The 23,628-nt window shown below is 37.3% G+C and overlaps 1 protein-coding gene across 1 annotated transcript in view; it reads right to left on the reverse strand.

Annotated features, from left to right (window-relative positions):
- Window positions 1-11,923: 11,923 nt before the first annotated feature.
- LOC111227713 (bone morphogenetic protein 1-like) overlaps window positions 11,924-23,628 on the reverse strand; it is a 30,615-nt gene continuing 18,910 nt past the window's right edge. The window contains exons 7-20 of the mRNA XM_022753377.1: window positions 22,568-22,692; window positions 20,788-20,903; window positions 19,914-20,016; window positions 19,399-19,515; window positions 18,886-19,031; window positions 18,613-18,808; window positions 18,252-18,377; window positions 17,043-17,203; window positions 16,678-16,858; window positions 16,429-16,554; window positions 16,100-16,227; window positions 15,424-15,637; window positions 14,816-15,066; window positions 11,924-13,395 (exon numbers count right to left, since the gene is read on the reverse strand). Coding sequence (XP_022609098.1) covers window positions 13,261-13,395; window positions 14,816-15,066; window positions 15,424-15,637; window positions 16,100-16,227; window positions 16,429-16,554; window positions 16,678-16,858; window positions 17,043-17,203; window positions 18,252-18,377; window positions 18,613-18,808; window positions 18,886-19,031; window positions 19,399-19,515; window positions 19,914-20,016; window positions 20,788-20,903; window positions 22,568-22,692 — 2,125 coding nt within the window. The 3' untranslated portion in view covers window positions 11,924-13,260. The remainder of the gene's footprint in view (window positions 13,396-14,815; window positions 15,067-15,423; window positions 15,638-16,099; window positions 16,228-16,428; window positions 16,555-16,677; window positions 16,859-17,042; window positions 17,204-18,251; window positions 18,378-18,612; window positions 18,809-18,885; window positions 19,032-19,398; window positions 19,516-19,913; window positions 20,017-20,787; window positions 20,904-22,567; window positions 22,693-23,628) is intronic.

Consider the following 23,628-nt stretch of genomic DNA (forward strand, 5'->3'; position numbering starts at 1 on the left):
GTTACTTTGGAATGTCAAATAAAGCAGGTGCAGAAAGCTTTGGGTCTTTTCTTTTGTGAAAGCTCAGCACTGTTTCCTTCTGCACTGTTATGTAACGGAGCAGTGGAGCGGGATGAAGGCTTGTCACTGTTTGCTTACAATCACATAATTACTGGGAGAGCTGCAGTAGACAGTGTCACATGTCTGCGTGGCTGTCATTAATTATTCATATGGAACGGCTCAGATTTAACATTGAATAACACTGCATCAATGTTTCATGTTGGTTATTAAACAACAGTAGCTTTCCTGTTCATTATGAAGGAAACAGAGGTATGATGATGTGAGCAAATATTTTGAGTAAAAGCAGAAAAACCTTAGTCGACTTTATTTTGCAGGGCTCCCTGTTTATTATTTTACTGAAGCAGCAGCATGGAGGTAATTTGTTTCAATATTATTTATGTGAACAGATCGACAATCTGTGCGTAAATGTGTCATCTGTAAGTACAAAATGCTTTTCCACAAATACAAAAAAAAATTGACAAATTCAAAAAAATTTCTTGCAATTACAAAACAGATTTGCAAATACACAAATTCTACAAATAAATAAATTATCTGTGAATACATTCAATTAATTTACAATTAAATGAAAATTATTTGTGAATACCTTTCTAACATTTGCAACTTTCAAACAGACATTTGTGACTCAATTTTCTATTTGTGAAGTATAAAGGCATTTGTGGATACTACGTGGATTTCAATTTAAACACACATAGTTTCGAGACTAACTTTCCCCCAGTCTGAGTCAAAATCTACTGGTATCTCTCGGCCACTTTGGAAAACACATGATAATCTGCTGATAACGCATTTTCAACTTTTCGAGGTAAGAGCACATAGTCCTCTAGGCTTGTAATAAGGCGTAAGACTCAATTAAGACTCAATTAACCAAATGTGCATGTCAGTGGACTGCGGGAGGAAGCCAGAGAACCCATGGAAAGAACCCATGCAGACGTGAGGACAACATGCAAACTCCACACTGAAAGGCGCCAGGTTCGGGGTTCAAACCCGGATGCTTCTCACTGTGAGGCGACAGTCCAAACCAATACCTTATTATTTTTTTTATACCTTAAGATACTATGGCAGTTTTTTTATGGCTTACTATAGTATGACTTAATGACTTACTATACTAGGACTTTTTTATGGCTTACTATAATATGACTTTTTATTTCTTACTCCAATATGTCGTTTTTATGACTTACTATAATATGATGTTTTTATGGTTTACTATACTGTGATTTTATTATAACTTTATTATAACTGCCTTAGAATGCTATGAATTTTTATGCCTACTGTACTATGACTTCTTATGCCTCACTATACTATCACATTTTTATTCCTTTCTATAGCATGAATTTTTATGCCTTACAATACTATGACTTTTCATGCTTTACTATGCTATCACGTTTTTTGATGCCTTACAATATTATGACTTTTTTATGATTCACTAAACTATGACTTTTTATGCCTTACTACTATGTCAATTTTATGCCTCACTATACTATGACCTTTTAATGCCTTGTTATCATATGACTTTATGACTCACTATAATATGACTTTTTTATAACTTACTATCTTGTACTTTTTATGCGGCAGCACGGTGATGCGGCTGTTAGAGTTGTCGTCCCACAATGAGAAGGTTATTATTATTATTATTATTATTATACTATGACCTTTTAATGCCTTACTGTACAATGACAATTTTATGACTTTCTATACTATGACAATACTATGACCTTTTAATGCCTTACTATACTGTGACTTTTTTAGGCCTTATTATACTATGATATTTTAATGCCTTACTATACTAAGACTTTTTTTTAGCCTCACTATACTATGACATTTTAATGCCTTAGAATAATATAACTTTTTATGACTTACCATAATATGACTTTTTTATGCCTTACAACTTTATTATGCCTTACTATACAATGACTTTTTATGCCTTACTATATTATGATTTTTATTAGCCTCATTATACTATGACCTTTTAATGCTTAGAATAATATGACTTATTATGACTTAATGAAATATGACTTTTTTATGCCTTAATACTTTATTATGCCTTACTATACAATGACCTTTTAAAGTCTTAATATACTATGACTTTTTTATGCCTCACTATACTATGACATTTTATGCCTTATTATACTATGACCTTTTAATGCCTTACTATACTATGATTTTTTTATGCCTCATTATACTATGACATTTTAATGCCTTACTGTACAATGACATTTTCATGCCATTCTATACTATGAATTTTTTTATGCTTCACTATACTATGATTTTTTTTTATGCCTTATTATACTATGACCTTTGAATGCCTTACTATACTATGGCTTTTTTATGGCTTACTATACTATGACTTCTTTATGCCTTGTTATACTATAACCTTTTAATGCCTTACTATACTATGACTTATTTTAGCCTCACTATACTATGACGTTTTTATGACTTACTATGCCTTATTATACTGTGGTGTTTTTATGCCCTACTATACTATGTCGTTTTTTTTTACTTTTTATGCTTTAGTATATTGTGAATTTTGATTGATCACTTCTTGTTGTCTTGGATAATTCTTCACTAGAGTCTCTCTATACCTCATTTCATGCCTGTTCCGATGCTGCTGCCTGCTCCTGCTGTAACTGACTGCTGTGCTACCATTGTCGATACCACAGACAAAGCAGTATTTGAACCATAAACTAACAATGACATTTTCATGCCTGACTATACTATGGTGTTTTTATGACTTTTTATGATGATTTTTTGACATTTTATGCCATACTATACTATGACGTTTTTTGGCATTTTCATGCCATAGTATACTTTGATGTTTTTTAACATATTTATGCCTTATTATGTCATTCCGTCCCATGCCTTGCCATACTACGACGTTTCTAAGACCTTTTATGCCTTAATATACTATGATGATTTTTTGACATTTTATGCCATACTATACTATGACGTTTTTTGGCATTTTCATGCCATAGTATACTTTGATGTTTTTTAGCATATTTATGCCGTATTTTGTCATTCCGTCCCATGCCTTGCCATACTACGACATTTATATGACCTTTTATGCCTTAATATACTATGATGATTTTTTGACATTTTACGCCATACTATACTATGACGTTTTTTGGCATTTTTATGCCATAGTATACTTTGATGTTTCTTAGCATATTTATGCCTTATTTTGTCATTCCATCCCATGCCTTGCCATACTACGACGTTTCTAAGACCTTTTATGCCTTAATATACTATGATGATTTTTTGACATTTTATGCCATACTATACTATGACGTTTTTTGGCATTTTTGTGCCATACTATATTTTGATGGTTTTTGTCATTATTATGCCTCATTATATAATTTTGTCTCATGCCTCGCCATACTATGACGTTTATATGACCTTTCATGCGTTAATATACTATGATGATTTTTTGACATTTTATGCCATACTATACTATGACGTTTTTTGGCATTTTTGTGCCAAACTATGTTTTGATGTTTTTTGTCATTATTATGCCTTATTATATAATTTTGTCTCATGCCTCGCCATACTATGAGGTTTATATGACCTTTTATGCGTTAATACACTAAGATGATTTTTTAACATTTTATGCCATACTATATTTTGATGTTTTTTGTCATTATTATGCCTTATTATATAATTTTGTCACATGCCTCACCATTCTATGACGTTTTTATCACCTTTTATGCGTTAAAATTTATGATGATTTTTTGACATTTTATGCCATACTATACTATGACGTTTTTTGCTGATTTTATGCCATAGTATACTTTGATGTTTTTAATCACATTTATACCTTATTATGTCATTCCGTCCCATGCCTTGCCATACTACGACGTTTACATGACCTTATATGCCTTAATATACTATGATGATTTTTTGACATTTTACGCCATACTATACTATGATGTTTTTTGGCATTTTTGTGCCATACCATATTTTGATATTTTTTGTCATTATTATGCCTTATTATATAATTTTGTCACATGCCTCGCCATTCTATGACGTTTACATGACCTTTTATGCGTTAATATTTATGATGATTTTTTGACATTTTATGCCATGACGCTTTTTGGCATTTCATGCCATACTATATTTTGATGTTTTTTGTCATTATTATGCCTTATTATATAATTTTGTCCCATGCCTTGCCATACTACGACGTTTACAATACCTTTTATGCCTTAATATACTACGATTATTTTTTGATGTTTTATGCCATACTATACTATGACGTTTTTTGGCATTTTTATGCCATAGTATACTTTGATGTTTTTTAGCATATTTATGCCTTATTTTGTCATTCCGTCCCATGCCTTGCCATACTACGACGTTTATATGACCTTTTATGCCTTAATATACTATGATGATTTTTTGACATTTTATGCCATACTATACTATGACGTTTTTTTGGCATTTTTGTGCCATGCTATATTTTGATGTTTTTTGTCATTATTATGCCTTATTATATAATTTTGTCTCATGCCTCGCCATACTATGAGGTTTATATGACCTTTTATGCGTTAATACACTATGATGATTTTTTGACATTTTATGCCATACTATACTATGACGTTTTTTGGCATTTTCATGCCATAGTATACTTTGATGTTTTTTAGCATATTTATGCCTTATTATGTCATTCCGTCCCATGCCTTGCCATACTACGACGTTTATATGACCTTTTATGCCTTAATATACTATGATGATTTTTTGACATTTTACGTCATACTATACTATGATGTTTTTTGGCATTTTTGTGCCATACTATATTTTGATGTTTTTTGTCATTATTATGCCTTATTATATAATTTTGTCACATGCCTCGCCATTCTATGACGTTTATATGACCTTTTATGCGTTAATATTTATGATGATTTTTTGACATTTTATGCCATACTATACTATGACGTTTTTTGGCATTTTTGTGCCATACTATATTTTGATGTTTTTTGTCATTATTATGCCTTATTATATAATTTTGTCTCATGCCTCGCCATACTATGACGTTTATATGACCTTTTATGCGTTAATATACTATGATGATTTTTTGACATTTTATGCCATACTATACTATGACGTTTTTTGGCATTTTTGTGCCATAGTATACTTTGATGTTTTTTAGCATATTTATCCCTTTTTATGTCATTCCGTCCCATGCTTTGCCATACTATGACGTTTATATGACCTTTTATGCGTTAATATACTATGATGATTTTTTGACATTTTATGCCATACTATACTATGACGTTTTTTGGCATTTTTGTGCCATACTATATTTTGATGTTTTTTGTCATTATTATGCCTTATTATATTATTTTGTCTCATGCCTTGCCATACTATGACCTTTTTATGACCTTTTATGCCTTAATAATCTATGATGATTTTTTGACATTTTATGCCATACTATACTATGACGCTTTTTGGCATTTTTGTGCCATACTATATTTTGATGGTTTTTTATCATTATTATGCCTTACTATATAATTTTGTCTCATGCCTCGCCATACTATGATGTTTATATGACCTTTTATGCGTTAATATACTATGATGATTTTTTGACATTTTATACCATACTATACTATGACGTTTTTTGGCATTTTTGTGCCATAGTATACTTTGATGTTTTTTATGCCATACTATATACTATGACGCTTTTTGGCATTTTTGTGCCATACTATATTTTGATGTTTTTTATCATTATTATGCCTTACTATATAATTTTGTCTCATGCCTCGCCATACTATGACGTTTATATGACCTTTTATGCGTTAATATACTATGATTATTTTTTGACATTTTATGCCATACTATACAATGACATTTTTTGGCATTTTTGTGCCATACTATACTATGACGTTTTTTGGCATTTTCATGCCATAGTATACTTTGATGTTTTTTAGCATATTTATGCCTTTTTATGTCATTCCGTCCCATGCCTTGCCATACTACGACGTTTATATGACCTTTTATGCCTTAATATACTATGATGATTTTTTGACATTTTATGCCATACTATACTATGACGTTTTTTGGCATTTTTGTGCCATAGTATACTTTGATGTTTTTTATGCCATACTATATACTATGACGCTTTTTGGCATTTTTGTGCCATACTATATTTTGATGTTTTTTATCATTATTATGCCTTACTATATAATTTTGTCTCATGCCTCGCCATACTATGACGTTTATATGACCTTTTATGCGTTAATATACTATGATGATTTTTTGACATTTTATACCATACTATACTATGACGTTTTTTGGCATTTTTGTGCCATAGTATACTTTGATGTTTTTTATGCCATACTATATACTATGACGCTTTTTGGCATTTTTGTGCCATACTATATTTTGATGTTTTTTATCATTATTATGCCTTACTATATAATTTTGTCTCATGCCTCGCCATACTATGACGTTTATATGACCTTTTATGCGTTAATATACTATGATTATTTTTTGACATTTTATGCCATACTATACAATGACATTTTTTGGCATTTTTGTGCCATACTATACTATGACGTTTTTTGGCATTTTCATGCCATAGTATACTTTGATGTTTTTTAGCATATTTATGCCTTTTTATGTCATTCCGTCCCATGCCTTGCCATACTACGACGTTTATATGACCTTTTATGCCTTAATATACTATGATTATTTTTTGACATTTTATGCCATACTATACTATGACGTTTTTTGGCATTTTTGTGCCATACTATATTTTGATGTTTTTGTCATTATTATGCCTCACTATATTATTTTGTCCCATGCCTTGCCATACTATGACCTTTTTATGAACTTTTATGCCTTAATATACTATGATGATTTTTTGACGTTTTATGCCATACTATACTATGACGTTATTTTGGCATTTTCATGCCTTACTATATTATCGTATCTCATGCCCAGCCATACTATGACCTTTTCATGACCTTTCATGCGTTAATATACTATGATTATTTTTTGACATTTTATGCCATACTATATACTATGACGTTTTTTGGCATTTTTGTGCCATACTATATTTTGATGTTTTTGTCATTATTATGCCTCACTATATTATTTTGTCTCATGCCTTGCCATACTATGACCTTTTTATGAACTTTTATGCCTTAATATACTATGATGATTTTTTGACGTTTTATGCCATACTATATACTATGACGTTTTTTGGCGTTTTTGTGCCATACTATACTTTGACGTTTTTTTGTCATTATTATGCCTTTTTATGTCATTCCGTCCCATGCCTCGCCATACTACGACGTTTATATGACCTTTTATGCGTTAATACACTATGATGATTTTTTGACATTTTATGCCATACTATACTATGACGTTTTTTGGCATTTTTATGCCATACTATATTTTGATGTTTTTGTCATTATTATGCCTCACTATATTATTTTGTCTCATGCCTTGCCATACTATGACCTTTTTATGAACTTTTATGCCTTAATATACTATGATGATTTTTTGACGTTTTATGCCATACTATATACTATGACGTTTTTTGGCGTTTTTGTGCCATACTATACTTTGACGTTTTTTTGTCATTATTATGCCTTTTTATGTCATTCCGTCCCATGCCTTGCCATACTACGACGTTTATATGACCTTTTATGCCTTAATATACTATGATTATTTTTTGACATTTTATGCCATACTATACTATGACATTTTTTGGCATTTTTGTGCCATAGCATACTTTGATGTTTTTTAGCAAATTTACGCCTAATTATATTATTTCGTCCCATGCCTTGCCATACTATCACGTTTACATTAACTTTTATGCCTTAATATACTATGATGATTTTTTGACGTTTTATGCCATACTATACTATGACGTTATTTTGGCATTTTTATGTCTTACTATATTATTTTGTCTCATGCCTTGCCATACTATGATCTTTTTATGATCTTTCATGCCTTAATATACTATGATGATTTTTTGACGTTTTATGCCATACTATACTATGACGTTTTTTGGCATTTTTGCGCCATACTATACTATGACGTTTTTTTGTCATTATTATGCCTTTTTATGTCATTCCGTCCCATGCCTTGCCATACTACGACGTTTATATGACCTTTTATGCCTTAATATACTATGATGATTTTTTGACGTTTTATGCCATACTATACTATGACGTTTTTTGGCATTTTTGCGCCATACTATACTATGACGTTTTTTTGTCATTATTATGCCTTTTTATGTCATTCCGTCCCATGCCTTGCCATACTACGACGTTTATATGACCTTTTATGCCTTAATATACTATGATGATTTTTTGACGTTTTATGCCATACTATACTATGACGTTATTTTGGCATTTTTATGTCTTACTATATTATCGCGTCTTATGCCCAGCCATACTATGACCTTTTTATGATCTATCATGCCTTAATATACTATGATTATTTTTTGACATTTTATGCCATACTATACTATGACATTTTTTGGCATTTTTGTGCCATACTATATTTTGATGTTTTTTGTCATTATTATGCCTTACTATATTATTTTGTCTCATGCCTTGCCATAGTACGACGTTTATATGATCTTTCATGCCTTAATATACTATGATTATTTTTTGACATTTTATGCCATACTATACTATGATGTTTTTTATGCCATACTATATTATCTTGTCTTATGCTTTGCCATAATATTACGTTTATGACCTTTTATGCCTTATTATACTATGACCTTTTAATGCCTTACTATGCTATGACGTTTTTATGACTTTCTATGCCTTACTATACTGTGGTGTTTTTATGCCTTACTATATTATGTCGTTCTTTTTATATTTTTTATGCCTTACTATACAATAACAGTTTTTATTACTTTTTACGCCTTAGTATGCTATGAGGCTTTTGTGATTTTTTTCTGTTTTAGTATAGTGTGAATTCTGATTGATCTCTTCTTGTTGTTTTGGATAATTCTTCACTAGAGTCTCTTTATACCTCAGTTCATGCCTGTTCCATTGCTGCTGCCTGCTCCTGCTGGAACTGACTGCTGTGCTGCCATTTCCAGCCACCTCACTCACCTGCTGCTCCCATTCAGACAACTCACCTGCTCCATGCCAGCCGTCCACCTCCACACTCCTCCTGCAACAACCCGGACCCTTCCCCCCCAAATCTCCCCCAGAACGCTCTCCCTTACTCACTGAACAATACCCAATAAAGATTTGTTATTACTACACTACTGGTTGTTTCTGTTTCTGAATCTGCACTGGGGACAAAACAGTATTTGAACCATAAAGTAATTACGCCTAATTATATTATTTCGTCCCATGCCTTGCCATACTATCACGTTTATATGACCTTTTATGCCTTAATATACTATGATGATTTTGTGACGTTTTATGCCATACAATACTATGACGTTATTTTGACAGTTTATGCCATACTATACTATGTTGTTTGATGCGTTACCATACTATGACGTTTTCATGACCTTTTATACCTTAATATAATATGATTATTTTTTGACGTTTTATGCCTCCTCCTATGAAATTCTGTGCCTTATTACACTATGACCTTTTAATACCTTACTATGCTATGGCTTTTTTATGCCTCACTATATTATGACTTTTTTATGCCTTATTATACTATGACATTTTATGCCTTATTATACTATGACATTTTATGCCTTATTATTCTATGACCTTTTAATGCCTTAGAATAATATGACTTTTTATAACTTACTACTTTATTATGCCTTACTATACAATGACACTTTTATGCCTTTCTCTACTATGATTTTTTTATGCCTCATTATACTATGACATTTTTATGCCCTACTATACTATGACCTTTTAATGCCTTAGAATAATATGGCTTTTTATGTCTTACCATAGTATGACTTTTTATTTCTTACAATACTATGACTTTTTTAGGCTTTACTATACTAAGACTTTTTATGCCTTAGTATACTATGACTTTTTATGCCTAACTTCATTATTTTTTCATGTCTTAATAATAATAATAATAATAATAATAATAATAATAATAATAATAATAATAATAATGTTTATACTTTTTAGTATGAGGTGTTATACAGCTGTCACTGTAAAAACTATGAATGGGATTTCTATAGAGGTATCTTTGTTATACTGTTTGTCTCACAAATGGACTGAATGATTACAATAAACTCAATGGTAAAGAAATGACACCAGTTAGTAGTTAACATTAGTTTAGCCTACATATTAACAATGAACAATAAAATTGCTATACGTCATTTCTTAACAAAAAAAATATCAACAGCAACAGCACTTCTTGCCGATTATTTTGGGGAAAATAACATCACATAAAAGACTACGTGCTCTTACTTTGAAAAGCTGAAAACGGCGTCGTCAGCAGGTGATCACAAGTAGTCGAGTGATACAAGTAGATTTTTGTTCAGACTGGCGGAAAGTTTGTTTCAAAACTCCGTGTGTGTAAAATTGAAATCCACAAGCGTAGAATTGAGATCCATAAATGTTTTTTCGCTTCACAAATAGAAAATTGATTCACACGTCTGTTTAAAAGTTGTAAATGTTAGGAAGATATTCACGAATTCTTTTCATTTGTATTCAGATATTTATTTATTTTGGAACTTGTTTGTGTATTTGCAAATACGTTTTTTTATTTGCAAGAAATTTTTGTGAATTTGCTAATTTATTTTTTATATTTGTCGAGGGTGTTTTATGTTTACAGACTACACATTTACGCACGGATTGTCGATTTGTTCACACAAAACAATGCTACCTCCATACAGCAGAATCAAATTTATTATGTTGCATTAACATTTCCACTTTCAGTGGAGGGACTTCTTCATTTGTTTATATGTGAAAGTGTTTTTACAGAGATCACATTTTCACCCAGATGCTGTAGAAGGAAATAATGTTCATTATATAGGGTAAAATGTTTCCTGATCCAGAAGGAGTGAAATACAGTCTGCCTTTAGTGGAGCAAAGACACTACTCCTTTCAAACTATGATTGATGGTTTCTGCTTTAATATTGTTATTTCTGCTCATGTCTAAATAGCAGTCACCATTTTCACTCTTGACTAAAATGAGAGAGGACAGATTTCACTATGTTACAGATAAGTGTTGTAAAGGTACCTCAAATTACACAAATCCAAAATATGCTGAATAACCTAAATGATACCCTTCTTGGTACCTGCACCATTCAGGAATCTTTATCATTTATTCATGAATGTAAAACATGTCTTGGTCCTTTTAAAGTGTGTTTACCCAAACTGTTTCTCACCCAAACTGCAGTGTTGTTACATCTGCATGTATTTGGCAGTACGTTATGATAGGTTAAGTGGCACGAGGGCTCCACTTTCAGGTTTACCACGCTGCCAGTTTTCGGTACAGTGATACTACTATGCTCCCTGTGTTTTTATGAAGAAGCATAATAGGATAGTAATGGAATAATTGAGGGAGAGCAAGGTTACATGCAAAAGAATGTATATGTAGAAAGGTGGAAAAGGAAATGCTTTCCTACTGTGGTCTGAAATGACAGGCTCCATCTATAAATACCGAACCACAGATAAGATGAATAATGGATATTTATATTTGGCTTAGATAGTTGTTTGTGTTTGCTGGGTGTCAGGAAAACATCTCAAACACAGACCAGTGTGCCATTTAAGTCCTCGGCTCTGTTACTCCTACACTCATGCAACTCAGTCAACGCAGTGCAGCACATGGTTTTAACTTATACGGCATAAAACAGGTTTCCTGTAATCTGTTAATATTGTGAACAAAGGTCAGACATCAAACAGGTGTGTCAGACTGCTGCAGTTTCACACAACATTACTGCCATTGTGTTGGATGAAAAATAAATGGAGAAAAGGGATGAGTGAGCAACATAGTATATTCAACATAAACCAATGGCTATACATTAGAAGGCAATTATAGGGCTAATTTCAACAGTACCGTTCCACCTTTACATCATATATGTAATTACTATAACAATAAATACCCAGGCTCATTTGGTTCTTGAGAAATACTTCATTGTACCAAGAAAAGGCATTTTCTCTGGAGAGAAATTATTTTACATCAGATCTGTAAATCAACACTGAAACATATCATATCTTTATTACCCCATGTTACAGGGCACACACAATGTTCAAGTATGCCTGAGGAACTAAATGGAGCAATTAACAAAACAAAAAAAACAAAAAAAAAACAATGAAGAATAAGAGAGATAAAATGCATTTAAAAATAAGTGAACTGGCATTGCATTTCACAAAAATTCATAAGCTCATGATTTTGGAACAATTCACTGTAAAGTGCTAACTGGTTTGAGCTGAGAAAAGCACATGTTCCCTTTGAAAGATCATACACATTACTTTATACATGGAGGTACAGTAATAGCCAGTCATCAGGCAAGCAATTACCAACCAGAAGACATGGACCACATTTCATGTATTAGTCCTTTAATAAGATAACTGCTTCCTTAATTTCCTTGTTAATGGTAACAATGAGAATCTTGCCACTGGTTGCCAGGACAATGCCAATTACAAATGCTGGTGTTGTCACTGTACAATTTTCCTTCTTTCCTTGTAATTACATGCAATTGACTGACATACAGTATCAAAATCTCAAGTCAAGTCCTTCTAATCCTTTTACGGATTGGAATCCTTGAACCAAAGGGATAAGAGTGTAAGGAGAGAAGAGCAATTATTGAGGAGTGCAGGAGACCTTCCCATACTCCTCCTCCTCTTCCTCTCCTCCCCCCTGGATATGGTGGGCTGGCCCGACAAAAGCAGGGATCTGTCCAGCTGATGCCTGCCTTCCTGCAGGTCCTGAGAATCCACTGTTTTCCTTTGTGCCTCTTATTAGGAGGCATGTTTTAAAAAAAAAAGAAACAAATGAAAAAAATATCTGGAGGGGACTGGGTCAATAAATTTTCCCCTACTGTCCGCCTAAAGCGGACGTTCACCCTCCCACCCCAATCCTAACCATAAAAAGGTAAAAACAAGGTGTACTGCAGAATGGCTTTACTCCTCACAGTCTGTGGGGGGAGCTAGAGCCCCTAGGAGCTGAGGTGCGGTTGGTGGTCTTGCGGCTGTTCTGTCGTGTCTGATTCATCTTGGTGGCCGAAGGTTTCCGAGCGTCAGGCTGGCGCCTCCCCTGGGGGCCCCTCCGTTTGCCCCTTTGCCCTGCACGGCCCCTTCCGGCCCCCGCTGGTCACTTGCGTGAGTGCAGTGTGTCCTGGAACTTGGTGCTGGTGTAGCGGACGTGAAATCCTTTTTTGTTGATGGTATCGTCAGAGCGGAACTTGATCACAATGGAGTCGCCGGCTGAGTAGATCTCCTCTGGAGGCTGTCAGGACGGACAAAACAACAGATTCATTTGTGGCTGTCACTTTCTGGTTCTTTGACTGCACTTCAATTAAAACTAAATACTTCTCACATGCTGAAACCGGAGTCAAATCAGTGACCATGAGGAATGGCTTCTAACTACAAAGGACAGCTAGTTCTGTAACAGCCAGGGGCCACATAAGGGTTTGTGACCAGGACTGGCCCTTTCCAGCTTTATTCTGATTCAGGCTTTGGCTGCTATTGAAGTGAGGATAAAATATACTCTGATGATTAGTGCCAGGTGCACCACTGCAGAGAGAGCTCTTTTCTTCCCTGAGCAAAACCATATACTGCACAGCAGTTCACATATTTCTACTGTCTTGAGTATAAAGTCAGCCAAACTGTTTCCAGTGAAACAAATGAGGAGTTAACTGTATTATGTGAGCACAGAAAATATGCAACACTTGACCTGGCTGTTTGTCAGAATAGTGGTGTCACATGAATATTAATTCAGAACATCATACTGAAAAATAATTAGTTGGTTGAGGTGCTCTGGCAGCTGCCCTGTGGCTACGAGAAAGACAAGTGCTGCAACGTCAAAGCAGCCAAAGCTTGTGCAACCAAGTGTAGAAACATCAGACTGTTGATTAAAGCTGCCATTCATAACATGAATAATATATCCACTATAGCACATAAGTCTTGGTTTAATGGCAAAGGGATTTAAAACACAAGGAGAAAGTGGCCTGCAAATTTTATTGTAGACCCAGCAATACGTAGTCTACTATTTGACTGAGAAAAGCCCTTGGGCTAAAATTAAGTCTCCCCGCACTATAATGAGTTTTCACCCTACTTTAGGCTGAATTGTGTCAGTTTATTTCGACCTGTTTTATAAAAGGAAACTTGATTGAGAAGCCGTTCCCCGGGGTTCCCAGGGTGTTATGTCCCCTCCAGCGAATGATTCATTGGAACAAGCGTGAGTAAAAGGCCAGAGCTTATTACTGAAGTGTGCAAATGAAATCAAGCTGTTCTCTGACCTGAGGAAACTTGTGTTTCTATTCCCTGCTGCTCTCATTGTTCCAGACTTCGGCTGCAGCCTCAGCATTGGCTGATTAATTTGGAGTTACAACCCAATGCCAGAGATTCTGACAGTCTAGGGAGTGACGGCTTGTGTCGACCTACAGCTGCCTCCACAGCAACACTCCCAAACACGTCAACTTTAACAAAGTGATTAGAGTGTGAGTATGGACCGGAATCAAACGCTGCAGGGCAGTTCACAAAGTCACCCTATTACAAACTGCTGGCAAGGGTTGCTCAACAGCAGCACTAATTCCAAAACTATTGTCTCAACACTCCTGCTGTTATACTGTAAAAATGAAAAAGTGCTGTGACAAGCCAGTTGCAGTTGTCAAAGAAAATAGTGGTTTCTCTAAAAATATTCTCACCCCTGAGCCACAGTAACGTCCCAGCCGTGGAGACTTGGTGTCATCTCCATCAAAGAGCTCCATGTAGTCATAGCCACAGTCTGCCTCCTCCTCAATCTCAAAGGTCTGGAAGATGAGCTCCACGCCGTAGCCTTTCTCTGCTGAGATCACCCATTCACAGTCAGAGGCTCCGGGGTAGTTATTGTCCCCAAACTGGGCATGGGAGAACAGGTCCTTGGTTTTGACTTCAGCCTTAAGATGACCTCCACATTCTGTGGACAGAAAAGTTGGGCCGAGGTGGGTTTTTTTTTTGTAGACAGAGGGCAGAGTAGATAAGAAATAAGACCAGCTGCTGTACTTGTTGGTCTGTGGCTCATTTGTGGTTTACATCGTCATCCAGATACAAAGCATTCTGTAATACACTCTAGTTATATATGAGTCATAATCATTCTCAGACAGGGTGGTTTAACATGCAAAGTTTAACATGTGATTAATTGACCGCAAATGAACTCGATCCCCCAAAAACATGAAGCTTTAGGGATTTTACTGACATCCCTTTTAGGTACTATTGTGCTTTTTATTCAGAAGGAACAGAAACCGAGTACTGTTACAACAACATCCGTTCTTACCTGCAGTGTGGGAAGCTTCAAAACCTTTCTTCTGCACAGAATTATCAGAGAAAAAGCGAATGAACAGCTTGTTGCCACTAGACATGATGGGCTGGGGCTTCTTGGTGCCACAGAAGCGACCCAGACTTGGCGCTTTTCCATCACGCCCATCGTAAATCTCAATGTGGTCATATGTACACTCCAAATGGGCCTCCACATCAAGCTCATTGAAGGCCTGTGACAAAACAAAATGTTGACTGAGTAATGTTTTTTTTTTTTTACTAGAGATCAATAGAAATGTATGGACTCAACCGTTTTAGGCTTCTTTTTAAAATAAAAAGACATTGGTTTCTTTCAGGATTCTCTCAGTGAACAGGCACACTAGAATTTAACAGGAAATATCTGACTAAATGATATTCTCCAATTTTTAGTTTAGAAACAGAGACATGTTTTGATATTATAAGTTGGTACTGATTTTCTTTAAAATAATCTACTGTATGTTACAAAAATGCAAATACTAACAGAAGGGGGAGTTGCACATCATTGTTAGAGACCCATAACAGTTTCTGACATCAGCACAGTAAACACAGATGGCCTTAATAGATTTAACAATTCAATTACACAAATGAGCTACACGCAAATAAATACATGACTGACACGTGAAATTATACACAGGGCAGGAAGAAGTGGCACATACAATTTTAATGCGGTGGCCTGGAGTGGTGGTGAGTGCCCAGGTGCATGCCTTCTTGCTGGGGTATTTATCCGGCCAATTGGGGCTGGTGATGATACCACTCACACTATTCACAGTGTGATCACAGCCAGCTGCAAAAAGACATCACTGATTGAACTCTGTATCATCCTAAAACCGAAGAGGCGAGCGCTTGGACTGCACTTGGAACTGTTTTTGACACAAGACAGCGTGCACACATCAGCCCAAATGGCTGCTCTGATCACAAAAGATAAGTCAAGAACACAGATAATTGTGACACCGTATCAAAGAGACAAACATTTGAAGTGAAATACCTTCTTTACAGTCGTGTTTGTTCTCATGCAGCACAAAGCCACTCCTGCACTGACAGCTGTAGCTCCCAAAGGTGTTAACACACTCATGTTGACAGCCACCGTTCTCCTTAGAGCACTCGTCTTTGTCTGAGGAAGCACAGAGGACACAACCTTGGTGACTGTTCCCTTTGAAGGCTCATAGATTTCAGCCCTGAGTGACAGAATGGAAATACTTGAGATATTCCGATTGAACTCTACCAGAGGACTCACCTGAGAAGAACTGTGCTTTAAAGCCCTTTTTGGACACTGTATTGTCTGATTTGAATTCAATTCGCATGTTGTTGTACTGAGAGGTAATAGCTTCGGGTTTCTCTGCCCCACAGAACTTCCCGTGTAGCCTTGAATCTGCCGAAAGCCCGCTGCGCACCTCCACGTAGTCATACTTACAAACCTGGGCAGAGAAGCAGAGCATGTGAAGAGGCTGGCTGACATTTTATTTGGTTTTAATTATGAGACATAAAGGGGAGGAGGACTTTATTTGCTATGAAAGTGGAAAGATGTGGGGCAGTGACAGAGAGAGAGAGAACACAGAACAAACCCACCCCGTGCCGATTCATAATAACCCCAGTGCTCACGTCATTGCCCTCAGTCTCAAAGACGTCAAAGAGCAGAGTGATGCGGTACTGCGTGGGGGCAACCAGCTGCCAGATGCAGTTCTTGTTTGGAGGGTACTCTCTAGGCCAACCCGGACTGGTGATTGACCCATTCAGCTTGGTGATGAAGCCTCCACAGGCAGCTGTACAGAAAACACAATATGGGAGGTGACAAGGACAAATAGTTAGCTTAATACAGATGCAAATGTGCTGACAGAAAATAAATTATATCACCAGGTTTCAACAGGATCCAAATGTTATATTACAAACCATACAGTTAAAATGAAAGCTCTCCGAAATACCCTTTCTGTGTCCTGAATAAGCCTGATTACTGCCCAACCTGCCTAAGAGGACTAAGGCATGCTTTGTATCAGTTACGCAACACACAACATGTTAGAACAACTGGTGGTACCCGTTCCCGCACCTGACTAATCTTAGCTAAAATGAATGTGCAGTGTTGATCACTGCAGTTAGAAAAGATTGTTAAGTTATTAGATGTGGATGTTATAATAGTTACATAGTAAGGTACTGGTTTGTGACCCATTTTATTTTTTCACAGTAAAGTAAATGCAGTTAAAAAAAAACACAACCTTCTTTGTTGTTTTAATGTGCCATATTTTTACTTTCTTGACAGTATATATATCTTGTATAAGAGCTGATTGCAATGTCGGTGTGAGAATATTGCAAAGATGCATAGGCTCTCTGTCATACCGTTTATGTACCAATGGGATTGTTTATGTGAGTGCCTATGCCATTAAATTTGTTGCGATTACCAGCCGTTCTCTTCAAATCTTATCTGAGCTTGCATTATTTCAATTTAACCTGCTTGTCTTTCACTTTTACAGCTCTACATTTTCTACAACAGCAAAAAGATCTACTGCATAAGCTGAATATTGGTACACATTGCGAAGCTGTAGTGATAGTGGACGTCCTCTAGGGGCGAACAGTGGTTACGTGGTGAACCAGATATTGTACAGCTAGTAGTTGGATCTTAAACAACAACAACATGTAATTTGAGATAAAAATACTTACATTGTTTTGACTCAAATCTTTCAGCACAAGCATCACGGTATCCTTTCTGGCTTTTAGGAATGACTGTACTTATTGTATTTAGGTGGCTAACTGTGTTAAGGGCTTTAGCATGTAAATTACATGGTGAGCAGGGCTGGTAACTTTTCTCCCTGTACTTACCCTCACAGCTGCGCTTGTCAGCAGCCAGCTCGTAGCCTGGGTCACAGGCACACTTGTAGCTGCCTAGTGTGTTGACACAGCGTTGCTCACAGCGACCGTTGTCCGGCTTGGAGCACTCATCCATCTCTGAAAACACAAAGATATGTTGGGACCCTGTTAGACGGCCCCCTGGCTTGACGGCTTACAAGGGAAACCCTCCAAAACAACAGCGCAGGCAAGCGAAGAGGGTCGCAAACAATCCAAAAGTGCAAGTGGAACAAAAATATCTGGAATAAACTGCTGGAATACTTCAAACATCATGACAGACAGAGCAATTGCTGGAAAATTCTCTCCGAAGAGTTTACAACCCTTAACCCCTCACCTTTGAAGAAGTTGGCAGCGAAGCCGGCCTTGTTGACGGAGCCATCTGAAACAAATTTCATCCACAGGTGGTTGGAGCTGGTTTTGATGTCATCTGGCTTGTCGTAGCCACAGAAGCGGCCCAGCAGAGGGCTGTTCTCAGAGTTCCCATCACGCACTTCCAAGTAGTCGTAGGCACAACTGTCATGTCTCTCAATCTGAAGAAGGGTAGACGGTTTGAGGTTAACAAAAAACATGATTTGATTTAATAAATTGCAAAGGACTGGGGTCTTACCTCAAAAGACTGGAAGGTAAGGCCAACATGATAGCCCTGAGCTACAGAAATCTTCCACACACACACTTTGTTGGGCCTGTAGTCATCAGGGTAGTTGGGGGACTGGATCTGGCCATTGTCCTTCTTCACCTCCCCGCCACAGATGGCTGCATATGACAATAAAAAACAATACTGAGCTCCCTCGATAGCAATATCATGAGCACATGCCTCTGAAAAAAAAAGAAATCTCACTGTTCTGATTTACGCAATGTGGATTAGCTGAAATGCCTCCACCTCCAGCTCCCACACACACAAACACACATCATCCTTTTGCATGGTCTGGAAACAATGGAGCTGAATGTGAAGACTGGCCAAAATCTGATTAATGCAGTGTAAAGTGCCTGACACATCAGCAGTAGTGGAGCCAAAAACTGTGGATATTAATGCAGCTCCTAGGCACATTGTTAGATGTGTGACTGGCCATGCGTTCAGTGCTGGAATGGAGTACAGCGAGGTCGTGGAATAGGTGCTTACCCTCATAAACAGCGGAGAAACCTTTTCCCACCCAGTTACTGCTGCTGCGGAACTCAATCCACAGACGGCTGTCGGTAGAGATGATTGGCTCAGGCAGCTTATCACCACAGAAGCGACCTGGGTCACAGGTGGAGACACACACACACACAGACCAAGATTTGATCAATTACACGATGATGATAAGCGAGTGAGAGAAGTGAGAGAAACCATTAAAAAGAGCTAAACTTACAATTGGCATCTTTATTTTAGCATTTAACCTTTGGTAAATTCATATACTGTATGTCCTGGGTTTGATTAGCTGACACTAAAGGACTACTGTAAATTCTTGTCTCAATAGCCCAGAAACAAATTCAACAATAAATCAGACTGGTTTTCTTTTTCATTCGTGACAGCAATTCTGGACCATTGGCTGGAAAAAACAAGATATTTAAGGTGAATTAATTGAGAAAATAATCAATAATGAAATTAATACAGTCATTGTGGCGCTAGGAAAGTGCTGTTCAGTTAAAACTTACCTTTGAGTGGTGCCTTCCTCCAGTATCCATCTCGGATCTCCACATGGTCATACCAACACAAGTGACTTCTGTACAGGTCCATGGAGGTGAAGTTCAGAATGATCTTAAAAACCAAGAAAGAGTGATTATTGACACAATATGGGTCAAAGGTCACATGCTACTAACGCTCAGACAAATAAGAAGTAAGAGAGGCCGCGCTCAGGCCTGGCACTGACTTCTGTCTTGGTTGAAGTTCAAGTGTGAACGCATCCAAGATGCATTGAGGACGCATTTGAGATGAGATCACTCAGGCCACATTTGGAGGTGGTCTGGGCCACATGTGGCCACATTCTTTTAGCAGTGTGAACTCAAATGTGTCCTGGGCCACACTGAAGGACTGCCTACTCAACTGACGTTCTCTGCCACAGTGTAATTAGTCCTGCCACAGTTTCACAATGAACTGAAAATATATTTCAAATGGCTAAAACCTCATTTTATTGTAGAGCTGTGCGCAGTGCATTGATATGCTCAACCCCTCATTGCCTCTCTCTCTCTCTCTCTCTCTCTCTCTCCCTCTCTCTCTCTCTCAGAAACACATTGACAACAGACCTGTCTGTCATAGTCGGATTGACTAAAAACAACAACGCATGCAAGTTTATTGGCATATAGAACAGGAAAGTGAGATCTGATCACAAGTGGTCAATCGGAGAGGCATTTGGAGACACATTCAAATTCCAAGTGTTAACTGACCACTTCTGATCGGATCACTGAAGATGCATGTTAATGCCAGGTCTGAACAGGGCCAGAGTCACCAGAGCTGCATTGGTATATGCAGTCAGTGGTGCTTGTTTTGGGTTGTCTCAAAACTGATCTGGCACTTTCCATATGCTTATACCTTTTCCCCTGGCGTGACTGATATTCTCCAGATGCAGTGCATGTAGGCTGAGTATCCATTGGGGAAGCCAGGAGAGGAGAAGTTCCCGCTGCTGTCCTGCAGACTGTCCCCACATCCTGTGAACAGAAACAAACACACACAGACCGGCATGTAAGATGTGAGCCGTGAGCACGATGTACCACCAATTAGTCTCTGCCTGAAAACAACTAAACCACTAATTCAAGCTATATATACACATCAGCTCTGAAGTAAAATCCCTGAGGTCTTGCTGCAGAGACAAATGCTTGATGCTGGACTTATAACACTGAATGTGAAGTAAAGGGCAGCTGTTTTATGTTCAAAGGCACATCTGCTGATAATATTCACCCACAACCCCACGCCTCACCCCTCCCCTCCCCCACCTACTCCAGATGATGATCACACAAAGGAATAGAGAGTGTGAGACACTTTCTCTGAGCATCCTCTGAAAATAAACCTGGACCACTATAAATAAACCAGCCCTCTGGAGGATGTGATGCATTATGTACGTGTTGCCAGTGAAGAACCACCCTTAGTTTGACTGGCAAAACTAAGTGTGCAAGTGTGTGAAGACTGATTCCAAATACAATATACAGCCTCATGGAACAACTGAGGGAGGCTCCTGCCAAGTGGGGGAGAGATGTGTTTAATTAAGACAGAGAGGAAAAGATAGAGATCCATCTTGGGAACTGTGTATGCATTCATTATTACCTCTGTGTTATCTTTACCTTGGGCTGCATTTAGCAGGAGTAAGGAAAACATCTCCCCCAACTGTTTGCGTTTATTGCTTCCCTCGAGGACTGTGTGTAAGCAATAAAACGAGGAGCCCTGAGCTACGAGTTGTGTGTAATAATGCTTGGCAAAGGTCTGCCAATACTAAACCATTAACAAGCACTCAGGCACACACCGGGGGTGACAAACACTCCCAGGAATGTTGCATGAATGGAAGATCCGTGGCTCTTTAAGGATTTCTTTTTCCAAGAACACGTGGAGAGACTCACTACCTCATCCCCCACAATGTGCGCCACATCATCCAGTCTTCCGCACGAGACAGAGACTGCCGTGAAGAGTGAGACAGAACGCTTTCACAGACACATATAGATCCATTTAAGGTTAAAACTTCCAGCTCTACTCTAAAACCGCACCGGCTGGTCCATCTCTGGTGCCCCATCTCCATGTTTATTCATTGAGCTTAAATGCGAGGCTGACAGCTCAGCTATCCTGGCCTGACCTACAATTAACTGTCTGACATCAAATCTATTCAGCAGAAGGCTGCTCTCGATGTACATCTGTTAATGTTATAAATTCTGTTTAATTCAACAGCATGAAATCCTTTCTCCTCTCTGGAAGCATAAACAAAGTGAGTGGTTCGGAAAAGTGCCAGGCTTACATAACTCTCCTTAGTGTATAGCTGCACAGTTAACACTGTACATGATGTGATGTGTGCGTTGATTCCCAACAATCATTTTAGTCATTGTCCTCTCTAAACCAGCTGTTCTTTTGCTTCTATCTGGGAAAGAGTGATGACAAACTTCCTGTCCCTGGGTAGTGTTTACACTCCACCCAGCTTGGGACTCTTGGACGCTGTAGCCAAGGAACCACACCACATCAATAGTAGATGTTTGGCTGTTTCTACACAGTGTGAGCTGCATCTGGGGAAGGCAGGAGGAGCTGCAGCCTCTCTCTCAGGGCTATGTTGCGCACACATGCAAAAATAGACAGGAAAAACCCATAGCAGACAGGATCTGTCATTTGGACTTACTGGAGCATTTGTAGAGTTTGCGTGCCTGTGCGATATCCCCTTTGCTCAGTCTGGTTCTCTGGCCAATGGGTGGTCGCACTCCGTTCACATCGTAGCGTGGAAGGATGGTGTCCAGGAAGATGCCTCTGTAATTCAGTCAGAGAGACTGATGTTAATGTTGCTTGAAACCCAGATGCACAGAGTCTTGCAAACTAGTCCAACATGCATGCACCCCACAAAACATGTTTGCTCAAGGATTTAGTGACTTACCATCCAAGCAATTCAATCACTGTCAACATTATTATTAATTGTTTCTGACGGATTGAGACTTCTCAATACCATGATGAAAATGAGTACTGCCAGTCTTGACTAAGCCAAACAAAATGTGGTTTTATAAAAAAATAAAAAAATAAAAATACAGAAAATCCAACTGCCAGGCAAGAGGGGCATGGGAGGCTCATATTAAGTTTGGATTAGCGTTTAAAAAGATGTAGACATAGCAATTCAGAAAAACAACATAAAACACTAATGTACATCTGAATAACATACACGAGACTCCTGTAAAACCCACATCTAATAAATGAAGTCAATATTTCTTCCAACTACAAGAGTGCTTGTAATGACGTGGCATCAGTTAAATCAGACAGCATGAAGCCTTCTACCTGCTGTTGACCTGCGCATCAGCATGCACACCCATGTAGACACAAGAGTATTATCATTTAAGATAAATACCCAACAGCTTGTACTCTTACACACAATGGATCATTAAGACCACCTTTCTCACAAACCTCTAATCTCTGAATAAACACTCTTTTAATATGTAACCATTTAGAAAGTGGTTGACACACTGTAACACTCCACCAATCCATCTCTTTTTAATAGGGTACATAAAAGCTGTGATGTTATTTTAAAAATGCACAGTCTTAATTCTCACTCAAGTGTTTTCTTTCTCTATCCCTGGTATTTCGTTTGCCATTTCCTCCACACAACATCTACCGACAGAGCAGCGTGTGTATGTGAAGGTTTTGAAGGTAGTGATTTTTTTGGATCATGTTGTTTAAAAAGTCATTAATTTTTACTCT

The sequence above is a fragment of the Seriola dumerili genome, unplaced genomic scaffold (assembly GCF_002260705.1).
Source record: "Seriola dumerili isolate Sdu_G_001 unplaced genomic scaffold, Sdu_1.0 BDQW01000017.1, whole genome shotgun sequence".
In the NCBI taxonomy this organism is placed as follows: domain Eukaryota; kingdom Metazoa; phylum Chordata; class Actinopteri; order Carangiformes; family Carangidae; genus Seriola; species Seriola dumerili.